General features: G+C 41.8%; 1 protein-coding gene across 2 annotated transcripts in view; it reads right to left on the reverse strand.

Moving 5' to 3' along the window:
• Window positions 1-183: 183 nt before the first annotated feature.
• WIPF1 (WAS/WASL interacting protein family member 1) overlaps window positions 184-15,959 on the reverse strand; it is an 87,025-nt gene continuing 71,249 nt past the window's right edge. For both annotated transcript variants that reach the window (XM_011226214.3, XM_002920236.4), the window contains exons 5-8: window positions 12,807-13,577; window positions 7,854-8,066; window positions 7,002-7,115; window positions 184-3,151 (exon numbers count right to left, since the gene is read on the reverse strand). In XM_011226214.3, the coding sequence (XP_011224516.2) occupies window positions 3,096-3,151; window positions 7,002-7,115; window positions 7,854-8,066; window positions 12,807-13,577 (1,154 nt within the window). In that variant the 3' untranslated portion in view covers window positions 184-3,095. The remainder of the gene's footprint in view (window positions 3,152-7,001; window positions 7,116-7,853; window positions 8,067-12,806; window positions 13,578-15,959) is intronic.

The following is a 15,959-nucleotide window of genomic DNA, read 5'->3' on the forward strand; positions in this document are numbered from 1 at the left end:
GGAAAAACAACAAGGGATTAGAAAGTGGGTGTGAGGAACCCACACTATGGACCACTGCCACCTCCTCCTCTTTTTCTTTGCTCTGAGCTTGTCTTTCTTTACTAGAGCAGAAAACAGAAAACAGACACTTGCCTTTTCATTTGCATTTACATAGACAATACTTAAATAAAAACCACCAGTTGATACTCTTATCATTCTGCTTTTATTTATTGTCTGGCTAACTTACAAAGACACAGATGTCTAGGGTAGTCTCTACCCCACCATTTAAACTGTCCTGATGACACAGATTCCAAAATGTGCATGTTTACATAGTGCAGTGGTATGAAAAACATGTTTTCGTTTACTGTCCCTGACTACAAACAGGGAAAAATTAATTTCATGCCAAAAAATGTTGGGCGCTTTAACAATCATCCCATTTTCTGCTACTAAAATAACAAAATTGGTATTACAAGTTAAAATATAAAGGCCTACCAGTTTTTACAAATATGCAAATAATCTGCTACTTAGACATAAAAAGTTGATTTCTTTCAAATCACAAAGTAAGGCACCATTGGATTAAACATTTCTCTTGGCTTCTACTAAATAAAATGCATAGTGAAATAAATACCAAACACTGAATTTTAATACTGTAATACATTTCAATATAAAATGATATGTGAATGTTAATACTGTATTGCATCTTGAATACATTTATCTGGAAATATGACGGAAAAAAAAACCCCAAATGTAAGCCCTGATTTCAGGAGGAAAATATTAATTTTTGTGATTTGCCATAGTTGAAGATTTTAGCATAGAAATTATTCAGTTTTGGATGCAATTAGGTTGCCACCTTTCAAAGAAAGGGTATAGGTGTATTAATGAAACATTGACTTAAATACATTCTAAAACTTTTCTCTCCTGGATGAGTAGCAACTTTGAGCTGTGACTCTGTTTCAGACTTTAGGATGGTACCTACAAAGTTGGGATATACAAGGAAATTGGCCATGCTTACTAGCCCTAACAAAATTCAAACCCGGAATTCTTTGGATCAGATTTCTCTGCCACATTTGCTAGTAAGGCCCAATTCCGTCTTTTCTGAAGCGGCTCATTAGGCTTTATCATAGGGATTTGTGTCAACTGTTCATATCTGATCAAAGAATTCCAAATAAAATGATGCTGCTATACTACCCAAAAAATTCTTTTTAAAAATACTTAGCCAAGTTTGTTACACCTTTATATTTCTTGATTCCCTTTGGGTAAAGGGCCCCAAATGACTACATGAAAGACAGATGAATGGTAGAGGAGAGGGGGAAAAACCAAGTTCTCTAACGTATTAAGCCCAGGACTTTGGCAAGGAAAGTTATAAAAATACAATATATTCAATGGGTAACTTCATAATTTATTAGATATCCCATTTATTAGAACTCTAAGTTCTTTTGCTTTTATATAAATGAAACAATTATTTATTCTATAAATAGGAATGCTTCTTTCAAATTTTTCTTTGGATTGATTTCTTGTTAGCATCTCCCAGTAATACATGAACAATACACTGAAACCATGATACAAAGTTTAGGTATACATATACATATGTGGCTGTGTGCTTTTAAAAAATAAGTAATGGTAATTTTAAACATAATCAACCATATAAAACATCTAAATGGAAATATTTTTCCCCCAAATCTATAGCTAGATTTAAAGTCCCAGTAAAGTTTTGTAAACAAAATCATAAAAAAAAAAGGGCAAGCCTGGCTCATCCCTATGGTCCTTTCATGGAGCTTTATTTGCATAGATCCAAGGCAAGTGATTCTCCCGATAGAGTCAAGACAAATTCTCTTCAGTTTGTAGTAGCAATCTCTCTCAACCCCCATAAACATCAGATTTAGACTTTTAGAGTTTTGCCCATCAACTCAAACCTGCTTCCTTCCTCCACTTTTCCAATTAACTACCTTTTCCTGACTTTCCCCCAAAGCTACAGAGCCTACGAGCCTCCCCGGGTGTGGAGATGCCTGCTGGGTGGCAGAGGAATGAAGTGCAAGGCAGGGGTCCCCGGACAGGTGAGCTCAAGGCAGCTGGCTCTGAGTCCCCAAGCCCCAGCTGGCTTTCAGTTTCTTTCTAATGGCTTTATTCCATGTGACTGTAAACCCTGTTAGATCAATTTCTGACCTTGGTATTGTAAAGCAACACTTGGATACACACAATAAGGAAAGATGGGAAATAAAGGAGCAAAATATAAGATCAGGCTCTCTGCCAAACAAGGTGTTAGGTCCTAACTTTATTTTTAGTTATTTTTTGAATTGCTCAAGCTCAACTTGCCTTTTTTGTTCTTGAAACAAGAGGTTTTTGCACTAGCCTGTATCTTCTAGACCAGTGCTGTCCAAAACGGTAGCCACCGGCCACATGGGGCTGTAGAGCACTTGAGATGTGACTCGTCTGAATGGGGATGTGCTCTTACTGTAGTATACACACTGGATTTTGAAGACTTAGTACCAAAACAGAATGGGAAATATCTCATTAATAACTGTTATACTGATTGCAGGTTGAAATGATAGTAATTTGGGTATTAAGGTTAAATAAAATATATTAAAATTAATTTCACCTATTTTTTATCTCAGACTGCCAAAGATTGGACATCCTGTAATTGAAAAATTTTATGTGGGCCCTGAATGCAGCAATTTGCTTAGGTGGTCTGTGGTTCCTGGAATCAGACAGAAAGACAAGCATGCAAAAAAGGCATGGAAGCAAACAGCTCTCAGGGACTTTAATATTACAGTCTGTAGCAAATTAGCAGTGAATGTTTGAATTTGGTTGGTTGAAAGCTAGGACACAATGCATCCCTACCACCTTGTCACAAAAGCCTCCTGACCCCTAAGCAGCCAACACTGGCGGACTGTAGCTGAAGCAGGCAATAGCTTTGAGAATATACACAATATAAAAAGCTAGGTGCATTTCTTTACTGCATTTCCACCCCCCACACACATATTCCCATGTCACCCTCCCTTCTTCCCTACTGCCAGTATGAAGGGGACAAGGGAAGACAAGGGGAGGAGGGTTTGCAACCCTTGGAGAGCAACAACAGAAGGAGCTGTTGGGCTTGGGTGGAGAAGAGCCGGCAAAGATCACCTTGGGATGGGAGGAAGTGGTGGGGCACCCCTTTCTCTTCGGTTGGATCCACCTTGATGAAAAAAGACAAAATATAAATTTTGGTTAGAAAGCTTATGATCTCATTGTACAAACTAAAGGACGGTCACAAAAGTACGCAGTGCGTCACTCTCTATGACCAAAGCTGTAAAGAACAGGCACACGTGGACAAGAAGTAAGAAGGGAAGGGAAGCAAGTAAGGATCTGACTGAAATTTCTAGAGAGGGATGACCTACCATTGGCTCCCGAGTACTTGCACTAAGTTAAGAAAATTAAAAAAAATTATTTTCTTCTTACCACAAACATTGTACATATTTATTACGGACTTAGAAAATATGGATGAGCTAAAAGAAACAAAAACTCACCAATGCCTGCACCACCCAGAGATAACCAATAATATGATGTAAACACTTGCCATTTATTTTCTATATATAAACAGTTCTCTTTTATTCTTCCCCAACTAAGATCATATACAGTCGGTCTGAACATTTTTCAGAGCCATTACATATACGTATGTACACATACATATACATTTATACCTATAATTACAAATGACACATCACATTCTATTATACAGGTATGCTGTATTTATCTAATCCATTCCCTTTTGTTGAACATTTAGGTATCTTCTTACTTCTAAATGCTTTTTTGATAGTAACCATCCTAATGGCTGTTAAGTTGTATTTCACTGTAGTTTTATGTGTATTTCCTCAATGATTAGTGATATTGAGCATCTTTTCACGTGCTTTTTGGCAATGTGGGTATTTTCCTCAGAGAAATGTCTACTCAAGTATTCAAGCCATTTTAAAAATTGGATTTTTGTTGTTGAATCGTAGAAATTCTTTATATACTCTGGATATAACTTTTTGATCAGATATATGATTTGCAAATATTTAATCCCATTTCATGGGTTGCCTCTTCACTCTGTTGATAGTGTTTTCTTAAAAACTATGCATATTCCTGGGTATGAGTACCGGGTTTAAAATCCATTCAGTTTTTTAAATTCATTTGTTCCACGTACATAATTTTGAGGATCTAATAGGTTTTAGGCATGAAGCTGGTGCTCAGACGTCGTAAGCAGATCTAGCAGGGACACATGTCAGTTGAGGGGGTCTGTGACGGCCACTGCTCTGGGGGCACTCAGAGGTGGGCTGGCGTTGACAGATTCTTCAGGGGGTGCCTCGACAGGGATTTCTGAGAGAACCAAATCTCTGAGCAAGGGGAGGAGTTAGAGGAAGGCACTGGCAGCCCGTTACCTTTGCCTCTTCCTCTTGCCACCCCAACCATGTCTTTTCTTGGGCCCACACCTGAGGAGAAACGCCCCTGGATGGAAACCAGTCATCTGTTGTGGAGCCTTGACCATCAGCTGACATACAGTCAGAGGTTGGCACCATGCGGGTTGGCCTGTGCAGAGCTGCAGTTAGACGGCATGGCTCAGGGCTGCCTGGGGGCCCTACGAGGCGGGTGCCCCCCCCCAGAGGCCAAGGCAGCTACAGGAGCAGAGCAAAACCACTCGAGAGTACTTCAGTTTTGTTACAGGGATGATCCAGAGATGATCCATTAAACACATGGAACGCTAGAAATATTTAAAGCAAATCTACAAAAAAAGGTTTTGGGCGCAGTGGACATGAATTCATCAGTTTAAGAAATATTTTTAAATGCCTCCTATCTGTCAGGTTTGGGGCCTCCTGAGGATGATGCAGCAGTGAGTAGGATAGTTCCAGTCCTCAGGTGGTGTTTAGTCTTAGAGACAGCAGGGTGGGGAAGGGAATGTGTTCAGCTATGAAGTAAAAAATCTAGAGGAGGGGGGACGGTTCTGTTACTCACTTAAATATACAAAGAGCACTTAAATCAGATTAAGGATGCTTACAAGAAACCAATATTTAGAGTCTATGTGAACAACTCCTTAAAGTGAATTCATGTGTTAGTGCCCAAAAAGGAAGAGAAACAGGCTGTGCTCTTATGAGATAGAAGCCCCTCTTCATGCCACACACATACACACACACATGCACACACACACATACACACACACACACAACTCAAAACTATCTGTCCCATGTGAAGACTTATTTTTCACTCTTGTATAATTTTATTATAGTTATACCTTTTTTTTATTAGGCATCACCTACGATTGGAGTATTCTACACAAATGAGTTTTTCTAGTAATTAAAGTTTTCCTTTCAAGCAGCAAGTCTGTTTACTTCCGTCATTTGTTCATGGAAATTTTTTTCTTTTTAAAGACATTATTATTTATTTGTCAGAGACAGAACACAAGTAGGGGGTGGGACAGGCAGAGGGAGAAGCAGGCTCCCTGCTGAGCAAGAAGCCCCATGTGGGGCTAGATCCCAGGACTCTGGGATCATGACCTGAACTAAAGGCAGACGCTTAACTCACTGAGCCACCCAGGTGCTCCTGTTCATGCAGATTTTCTTAAAACATCTTCTAATGTTTTGAATTCTTCAGCAGTGGCACAGAGCACAATCTGACTTGTTCTTCACAACCCAAGAGAAACTCCTGTATTGTCCTGTGCTGTGATACAAAGTACAATTCTGTGTCCCTGTCTCTTTGTCCCAAGACTGCCACATATCACATCTCCCTGAAGTCACTGATTTTGTTTCTAACCAAGCTTAAGCAGCTATGAATCTGTTCTACGGCTGGGAAACATCCAACCAAAAATGATTTAAGAACTGTGTGCTGAAGAGTCAGCAGGCTCTTGAGTATGTGCAAGGAGCTCTGCTCAAGGAGTGAGGACAAGGCTGGGATGCCGTGGCAGTTATCTGAAATGCTCAAACGCTTCTTCTCCACACATTCCTGGTTTGGGAGTTTAAATCTAAAGCTGTTACAAGTCTGAGCCTCATCAGTGATATATGTATGTTTCGTGCCAATTCTTTCTGTGTTCTAACCATTTATTGTGAAATTTCAGTTTCTCTGTTTCCTCTTCTTGTTTACATTTTTGTTTCAATAGAGGAAAAGTGATTCAGTTCTTTATGGTTGCATTATATATTTTAGCAAAACCCAAAAACAATCTAAATGTCCAATAATGGTAAACTAAATTATTGTATGCTGACTTGATGGGATTCTATAAAATAAAGACCATGCGATAAAATGGGAAAATATTTCACTAAGCAAAGTTATATAAACCCTACCATCAAAAAACTACACTCTATAATTAAAATGATAAATAAATCAGAATTATATGGATTAAAAATGGGCAGAGAACCTGATAAAATGAAAATATATGTTATGTGGAGATTTTATGGGAATTATATGGAGAGATTATGGGTATATTTAAAATTTTCACGTAATGCTCTAAAACCTATGATCATAATATATTTATTACTTTGTTATTATTTTAAGACTTTATTTTTTTAAGTAATCTACACTCTACGTGGGGCTCGAACTCACAACCCCGAGATCTAGAGTCACATGCTCCACTGACTGACCCAGCCAGGCGCCCCTCATTATAATATATCTAAAATATCAAGGCAGTTACAGTGAGTTTTTGTTATAATTATTAAGACATTGGACTAGTCTCAAAACTAGTAGGAATAGAAAATATCTCTATCTGTTCTATCTTAGGAAGACCAAAATGGGGGAAGTCTGTCCAAACAAGCAAAACAATACAATTTAACGTATGAGCAAACCAAAGTTATGTTGAGCTTGTTAATGACACATTAAAATAATCGTTTCTCATAGGCATTCTGGCTATCTCCATTTTCCCCATCACTTGTGGAAGGGGAGTTTACCAGATTTTAGATGCCTCTGTCTGTGGTCCTCTGTCCCACTCCAGGCAAGAGGCCTGGATTTCCTATCCAAGCCTCAGTTATATATAACCCAGGCTATTCAAGTATGAAGCTACCCAAAGCCCTTGCAGAAGTACTCACTCCGGCTTTCACTTCTTGCCAGTTTACTGGGATAAATTTTGGCCGTTGGTACGTATGGCTCTGGAGGTGGCAGATCAGAAATCGGATGGAAGTAGAATCTGCTCTCCCACTCATCTGAGGGACAGAGACAAACAGCGTCTTCAGTAACAGTCTGCTGTGAGACTTAACCTAACGAAAGGACAGAGAGCTGCACGGTGTCACTGCTAGTTTCATGCCTAGAAGTTTAGGGAGAACCCGGAAATGTGACAAACGTCACCGATGAGTACATCAATGAAATACACTGGTCTGCAAATCAAAGCAAAGACAGTCAAGTAACTTCAACCACCGTGATTAGGACCCAGCCCGTCTCTCTTAGGAGCTGGGTGGGGGCTAAAGCTTGAGATACCTTTCTTCCCACCGGTGGGCCCAGGAATAATGGGGACACTCTCCTAACAAAGGCAGAGGAAAGCTGCTTAATACCTGCAGATCATTAGGCTTCTTGCCCCAGCAAACTGTTGAGAAAGGCAGGTAAGGTAGGTAAGAAGAGGATAAATGACAATGACATTTTTTTAAGAGTTCTGGAATCTTCTAGAAAGGTAACCAAAATGAGACTCCAACAGTGAGAGAGCAAAACTATCAACCTTTTTGAGAAGTGGAGGAGGGAGGATTACTACTTTTAATTTGAAATCATGGTGGTCTCTAATGGTTAGATACTAAGATCAGAGCAGTGCAGTGTGATAACAATGAGAGTCATAGAAACAAGAAATGATAATGCAAACAAACAATGCACACCAATTTACCATTCAATGATTGCCCTGTAGCCTGAAAATGTTTCCAAATGTTTCCACCCCCAGAGGTGGGACCCCATCTCACCTTCACCTGAAGAGTCTTGGAAGCCATTTCTAATTGATGTTGATGGTGGAGGAGGGGGAGGTGCCCCAGCGCCAGGCCTGTCGGGAGGAAGAGGAGGCCTGGGTCCACTCCTGGGACTATCTACTCCACTCCTGGACGGCAATTGGGGGGTGGCAGGCAGGGCCCGAGATGTGCTGCCATTTCTGCTTATTGGAGGGGGTGGTGGGAGAGGGCCTGGGACAAAAAAAAAAAAGGACAACATTTAGTGCAGTATCTTAACATCCTACATTACTATTATCATCTCCCTGTCAATGTGCAGTTACTGAGCACCTGCTGGATGCATGCCCTATAATTAGAGCTTATGGAGAAATAGTGGAGACTTTCTAGGAGATTTAGCCAAGCAATGAGTAAGTACATATAAATACAGAACTGCACAAATGTACACATGTTGATATTGATAGCTAAATGGCTGTTTTGGCTTTGAGTTAGTACTGAGATTAGAGATGATACAGTTAGGTTGAGAACAGGTAATAATCTGTTTATACTGACAACTGTATCCTTTTAAAAACATTTTATAATCCTTTTAATTAGCTACTGAACTAATTATTCTGACATGATACTTACGAAGTAAATGCCACTTAAAGAATTGAAAAAAAGAGTAAGCTAGTATAAAGTTATTTTAGGTTGTTTAAATGCACAGTAGTACTGCTAATTACACAAGCATGCTTCTGTGATGCATATGATCTGTTTCTAGGCAGAAGTGGCATCAGGAAACCAAATATCAATCATGCTGAGATTGTAGGAGTTCCTTCTTGGTTCTTCCTCTTTGGGGAGGCAGATTAGTCCATGTGCATGGCGGTGCATGCTGGTGCAGAATCCTCACCCTGAGCAAGCTGGTTACCACATGGAACTAAATTTTCTACATACAAAAGAGCACCAGATAGTCATCTCAGAGCACTCTTGCCAGGAATAAGTAGCAAGAAGCAAATAAAAAGTACTGTTAAAGTATTTGAAACCATTTTTTTTTAAATGCAGTAGTATGGTATAATCAGAAATGTTTAAGTTCCTAAAAAATAAATTCTCTTTGGTAATACAAAAGAAACCTATCTTGCTTACCCCATCTTCCAAATTCAGCGGCTATTTCGGTTATGAGTAAATTAAAAAAAAAAAAAAAGAACTTGAGTGTTCCCATGCCAATCAAAATGGCCTTCGTAATTATTCCTGGTCTTCAGCAGTGTGCTTCTCTTGCAAGATGTTGACATTTTATGTAAATACATCTTATGGTACCATAAATATGTCTTTTATTAACTACAGATTCAGAATCCATCTAAAGGACCTTAAACTGAACAACCCACCCATTGCAGATATCCCTGTCTGGAAGTCTTGGCTCAAACACCTGATGGAGGTCAGAGTCATGCCCAGCCCTGGTTGGTTGGTCTCTCAAGGAGTCTTCGGTGCTTCTCCCGGTAGGGTTTATTTATTGCTCCATCTGTTTGCCATTGCTGGGGTCCCACTCAGGAGGACTTGATTTATTGGGAAAGTGTCTCACATGCTGTGGGTTAACTTAGCTGCCACTAAATGCAAACTAGACTTCCAATATTATGGGGCCTGGTACTCTGTAACTTGATCGACTTGATCTCTTTTTCTCTCTTTTAAATGTTCATGTTCCTAACTCTCAAACCTTCTAGGACCCCTGCTCTAAACCTAGGCAAGCATACTAGATAAGAAAGCAGATTACACTTTTTGTTTTTTTTTGAGAGAGAGAGAGAGAGAGAGAGTGCAAGCAGGGGGTGGGAGGAGGGGAGGTGCAGAGGGAGAGGGAGAATCTCAAGCAGCCTCCCCTGCTAAGCACGGAGCCCAATGCAAGGCTCGATCTCACAAGCCTAAGATCATGACCTGAGCTGAAATCAAGAGTCAGATGCTGAACTGACTGAGCCACCCAGGCACCCCCAGATTTCAATTTCTTATAATAATACTAATAAATCATCATTTATTGAATACTGTTACATGCTAAGAATTAAGATAATCACTATACATACTTGCCTCCCTTAATTCTTACAGCAACCCTGAGAGGTACAGGGTCACAGGAGCGGCCTCTGGTGTTAGAAGGCTAAAAACCTCAAGTCAGGTTTTGTCAAGACTCCAAATATGTCAAATTCTAAAGCCCACACTCCCTAACAATGAGGTCAGACCACCTCTCAAAATACAGATGGCCCTTGATGACTTCTCATAGGATCCTTGTGGGAATGTAAATTGGTGGGAATTTTCTAGAGGTCAATTTGGACGTACCTATGAAATTCATAATTTACTATGCATATCCGCTCACCAAAATATTTCATTTTGAGGAATTAATCCAAAGGAAATACATAGAAATGTGCAAAAATATTTAGCTACAAGAATATATTCCCTGCATTATCTACAACAGCAAAAATCTAAAGATGGTTTGAATGATTAAATAAAGGTAAATTTGTAGGATCTAAATTATGCAGCCATTTAGAAGTCAGGCTGTACAAGAATAGTTTATAATCATATCAGAAAATGTTAATGAGATTGTTAAATAAAAAGCAAATAACCAAACAGTATGTATACTGTGATACTGATTTTGTAAGCATATATATATATTTACATATATATGTGTATATATAAATATACACACACGTTTTTTTTTTCCTTTTTTTTTTAAGGGAGCTCTATGCCCAACGTGGGGCTTGACCTCATGACCCCAAGATCAGGAGTTGCATGCTCTACCGACTGAGCCAGCCAGACACCTCCTCAAAACATACATTTTAAAAAGACTGAAAGGATAATAAAAAATGTTATGAATGATTATATCTGGGTGGTGCTGGTGGTAGGATTATAGATCATTTTTGTTTTCTTTATACTTTTCTGCATTTTCCATAATAAACAGACACGACTTATGTAATTGAAAAAAATAATAAATGTTACAAACTATATGTCACAGCCTATCTTATTTTGCGGAAGATTTAATCTGTTGATTTGTCCATTTGGTAGAGCCATGCAAACAGCTCCTCAGTCACTTTGGGGGAAAACCCATAGCTGTTGGAAAGGAAGAAAACACTGCATTTCATTCATCTGACTATCTGTTCTCGTTTGTTCTTTGAAAAATACTTAATGAGATGCCATGATGTGTAGGGATTGGATTGAAGGGACTCGTACTAGCTTTTTATATTTGAAGCCTACGGTCTGTGGCAGAGTAGTTTGAAGTAGTGGTTCTCAAACTCTGCAGCACATCATAATCACTGGGAACCTCCAGATATCTTGATGCCCAGTCTGTAACCCAAACAGTGGAACCAGAAACCCTGGGCAAGGGGCCGGGGCACCACAGTTGTTTGTTTTTTGGTTTTTTAAAAAAAGATTTTTTAAATTTATTTGACAGAGAGACAGCCAGCAAGAGAGGGAACACAAGCAGGGGGAGTGGGAGAGGAAGATGCAGGCTCCCAATGGAGCAGGCAGCCCGATTTGGGGCTTGACCCCAGAACCCTGGGATCATGCCCTGAGCTGAAGGCAGACACTTAACGACTGAACCACCCAGGCGCTCCCAGGCACCACGGTTTTTAAAGCTCTCCAGGTGATTCTAGCCCATGGTCACCTTTGAGGACTGTTGGTTTAAAGTGTGGTGCTTAGGGGCACCTGGGTGGCTCAGTCGGTTAAGCATCTGCCTTTGGCTCAGGTCATGATCCCATGGTCCTTTGATCGAGCCCTGCATTGGGCTCCCTACTCAGTGGGAAGCCTGCTTCTCTCTCTGCTGCTCCCCCTGCTTATGCTCTCTATATCTCTGTCAAGTAAATAAATAAAATCTTAAAAAAAAAAAGAGTGGTGTTTATTAGGTTCTTGAGGTCACAGGGCAAAAGGTTAGCTTCTCCTGAAGAAAACAATGCCACTTTTCCAGGCATCTGGTATATAATAAGAAGGTTAAATTAAGAACGTAGATGGTTCTACTGAACCCATCAATAACACTGTGAAATAAAAAGCACCTATCATAATTAGGAGAGAGTACAAGCTCTAGGGAGTCCTCACTTCATTTCATAAAGTCTCAAAGTTCTTCCCTTAGATCCGGCTTTCTCAACCCAGGGGTGGGGCGGAGCAGGGCAAAGATGAGCTTCAGCAGGGCCTTTAATCCACGAAATAGCATGCAGATTTTGAGTTTATGCTTCTGAGCATTTTTATGAACAAAACGCCTCTACCTTTATCTGATTCTCCAAGGGATCTGTGTGCCAGACATGTTAACAAACAGCAAAATGGACTCTAACACTTGTCCTTAATGAGCAGGGAAGTGGCCTCAAAGCTTGACAGATGAAGAGAGCAGTACAGGGAAAGTTCATTAGCTCTTTAAATAGCTGCCCTTCGTGTTGGAATAATGGATCGCTCTCGCAGGAGATCGGAATTTAGTTCCCCAATTCAGACAGCTGAACTTCACTTTAGGAAAGGCAGGGCAGTAGAGTGGTGAGCACATTTCAGAATGGGAGGTGAAAGTTCTAGCCTCTTATTAACTAGCTGGTGATCATCTAACTTAATAAGTTACTCAGTCTCGGGGTGCCTGGGTGGCTCAGTGGGTTCAGCGTCTGCCTTTGGCTCAGGTCATGGTCCTGGAGGTCCTGGGATCGAATCTCACATCGGGCTCCTTGCTCAATGGGGAGCCTGCTTCTCCCTCTCACTCTGCTCCTCCCCACCCCACTTGCTCATACTCTCTCTCCCTCTCTCTCAAATAAAAATCTTAAAAAAAAAAAAAGTTAACGTCCTCATCTCTAAAATGCAGACAAAAATAGCAGTCCCACTTCTCTCGGGCTCACATGAGGTCAGGATGAAGTCAAACACATTAGGTGTCACTTAAAAGATGAGAGTAGTCTGAGAGTTTACTGAAGCTTGTGTTGGACTCCCTGCACTTACATGATGATTAGTGGCACTGGGGCAGGCTGGGCTGTAGGAAGACAACTCCCCCGGGTGGGGACATACCTGATCTGCCTGGTGGGTCCCTCACCGGAGGAGGGGGTCTCTCACTGGGCGGGGGAGGAAGAGGCCCTGATCGTCCTGGTGAAGGTAAGGGGGTTGTAGACGGAGTAAGGGACAAATTCCTCTGTGGGAGTCTTGGGGTTTCATCAGTGCCACTGGAACCCGGAGGCAGGGGAGGAGGGCCGGGCCTGCTTGGTGGTGGTGGTGGAGGTGGGGCCTGTGAGGAGGAGGAAGGCCTCGGGGTAGAAGGCACGGGGGGCTTGCTGTTTTGAGGGGGAGGGGGTGGGACCGCTTCCCTGTGGATGGAGGGCCTGTTGCCCACTGGAGGAGGCGGAGGGGGGGGTTTGTCATCCAAGGCCCTGCTGGGGGTCGGGGGCAGGGGAGGCCTGTTGGAGAAGGGTGAGGAGGAGCTGGAAGGTGTCTGGCGGACAGAGCCTCCTCCAAAAGCAGCACCTCGGTTTCCAGGGAAGGGGGGAGGGGTTGGCCCAGGGCTGGGCTGCCTGGGGGCCCCAGGCACTGGTGGGGAACCCCGGTTGTGCAGATTTGATTGAACGGGTCTTGGCGTATTAGGTACTGGAGGGGGCACGCTATCAGGCTTTGAGCCCACGTCGGGCCTCGGGGGAGGCATTCGGTTCCTCTGAGGCTCTGGGGGACCACTTCTGTGGCCTGGAGAAGGCACAGGAAACCTCCCTGGGCCACTTGGGGGTGAGAAAGTCTTGGCAGATGTGGCCCTTCCTCCTGGTGGCAAAATCGGGGGTCGGCTTCCTCCAGAATCTGAAGAACAGAAAAAAAAAAAAATCCAGTTAGAAAATTAGGACCCTTCTCAAAGGGAACCTGAGAACTAGAGTGTATTCTTAGCTACTGGAAGTCTTTTCCTAGATGCTATAAAGTACATGTAACTATCATTTATGTAAATTGGGTTCTGGTGGTCCTTCCGGAGGCAGAAAAGTAGATCACACATCCCTGTGTACCTGCTAGTTCCAGGCCCTACAACCTGTCGGCTTTCAAAAGGATTCTGAAGAGCTCTCTTGGTATTACATGTGGACAAGAACCAGGATGAAGTTGGGAACGGTGTGGGAGAGATCCCTATTCATTGTGAGATGAGAAGAACAGGATGGTGTTGGTATGTGGCATTTGTGCTAATGATTTTCTTTCTTTTTTTTTTTTAGATTTTATTTATTTATGTGACAGAGAGACAGCCAGCGAGAAAGGGAACACAGCAGGGGAGTGGGAGAGGAAGAAGCAGGCTCCCAGCAGAGGAGCCCGACGTGGGACTCGATCCCGGAACGCCAGGATCACGCCCTGAGCTGAAGGTAGATGCTTAACGACTGCGCTACCCAGGCGCCCCTGTGCTAGTGCAGGGGAGTGGGAGAGGAAGAAGCAGGCTCCCAGCAGAGGAGCCCGACGTGGGACTCGATCCCCGAACGCCAGGATCACGCCCTGAGCTGAAGGTAGATGCTTAACGACTGCGCTACCCAGGCGTCCCTGTGCTAATGATTTTCTTTCTCCCTGTCACTATCCCTGCAGCTGTACCTCTCAAGTTTGAAAAATAATTTAGCCATGTTAGGTGGAAAATAATTATCCCAATGTAAATCTCCATTCGGGAGGATTTACACCTCGTCCTTTCGAATAAAATTCCCAAGCGAAGGTGGAAAAACGTAATGGAAGAATTTTAACTGAAATAAGAAAGGACTAACAAAGGAAAAAGAAATAGAATTTGATTGAAAGACTTGACAGTGGTTGGACTTAATCTGCAAAGAAGCAGGCAACTACACAAGTTTTTTCCTTACTGAGTCAACGTGCACTTCAATGTTGACAGGACAGAACAACCCTCTTACATAATTAATATTAAACTGCTCTGGTTCAACAAAAGGGACCAAAGTTATGGAAAAATTCAAACCTCCACCCCAGAATCTCTTGGAATCTAAGGTAATTCTCAAAAAACGGTGAGCCTGAAAACTTCTACCACTTCAACCATGAGCTAATTAATGTACCAAATATTTATTGAGTACCTGCTGTATACCAACCATTATTCCAGATGCTAAAGACAGAAGAATAAACAANAAGACAGAAGAGTAAACAAAATAGGAAAGATCCTGCCCTCCTGTGGCTTACATACTTGTGGGGGAGATAGATAATAAACCAGCAGACATAAATATTTTCAGATATAATAAGTACTAAAAATAAAATAGGTCAGTGAGATGGAGAGACCAGATAGATGGCATGGCTGGCTGGGGATGGCTTTTCTGAAGATGTGACATTTGAGCTAAGGCCAGCCATAGAAAGATGGGGAAGAAGGTGCTTTAGGCAGAGGGCCAGCAGGGGCAAAGGCCCTGGGTGAGAATGAGCTTCGAGTTGAAAAACTGAGGCCTGTGTCCCTAAGGCACAGTGAGCATGGAGAAGCTAACAAGTGGACCTTGAGTGGCTAGGTCATAAGGAGCCTTGTAAACCAGAGGACTTCAGTTTTTTTTAAAAAAAAGATTATTTATTTGAGAGAGAGAGAGTGAGCAAGAGAGAGACAACATGAGCAGGGGAAAAGCAGAGAGGGAGAAGCCGAGAAGGGAGCCCGACGCGGGGCTCAATCCTGGAACTCTGGGATCCTGACCTGAGCCAAAGGCCGACGCTCAACTGACTGAGCCACCCAGCTGCCCCCAGAGGACTTCGGATTTTATCCAAGGCACAATGAGACACATTTGGATGGATTTATACAGTGGAGTAATATGAACTCTAGAGAGAATTTTGTATTTCAACTTCAGTACTAGAAAAAAGCTGTATTTTCCTTGACTGTGTGGTATATTTCTAGGTCACCAACTTGTGACAGATTCTATCTTCCAAGTTCGGATTGAACCTGCAGTTATTAGCCACGGGTACATCACACGGACAGTGTTCAACTATGTGAATGGTACACTAGGCTGATGTGTACATCTGGTCCACCATTTTGTGCACTAACGTAATTCCATCTTCATTTTATAAATTTATTTCCAGTTGTCTTTTGCCTTAATTTCTTTACCTATTGTTAAAGTACTGAATATCTGCATTTGTCAGTTGCCTCAATCCTTTTGCTGGGTTTTAAATAAGTAAATTTAAATGTAAATGCAGGTCCGTCAAGACAGAATCTCTCATATTATCAAGTTACCTTTCTAGATTTTTTTTTAA

This window comes from Ailuropoda melanoleuca, chromosome 2 (assembly GCF_002007445.2).
Source record: "Ailuropoda melanoleuca isolate Jingjing chromosome 2, ASM200744v2, whole genome shotgun sequence".
Classification (NCBI taxonomy): Eukaryota; Metazoa; Chordata; class Mammalia; order Carnivora; family Ursidae; genus Ailuropoda; species Ailuropoda melanoleuca.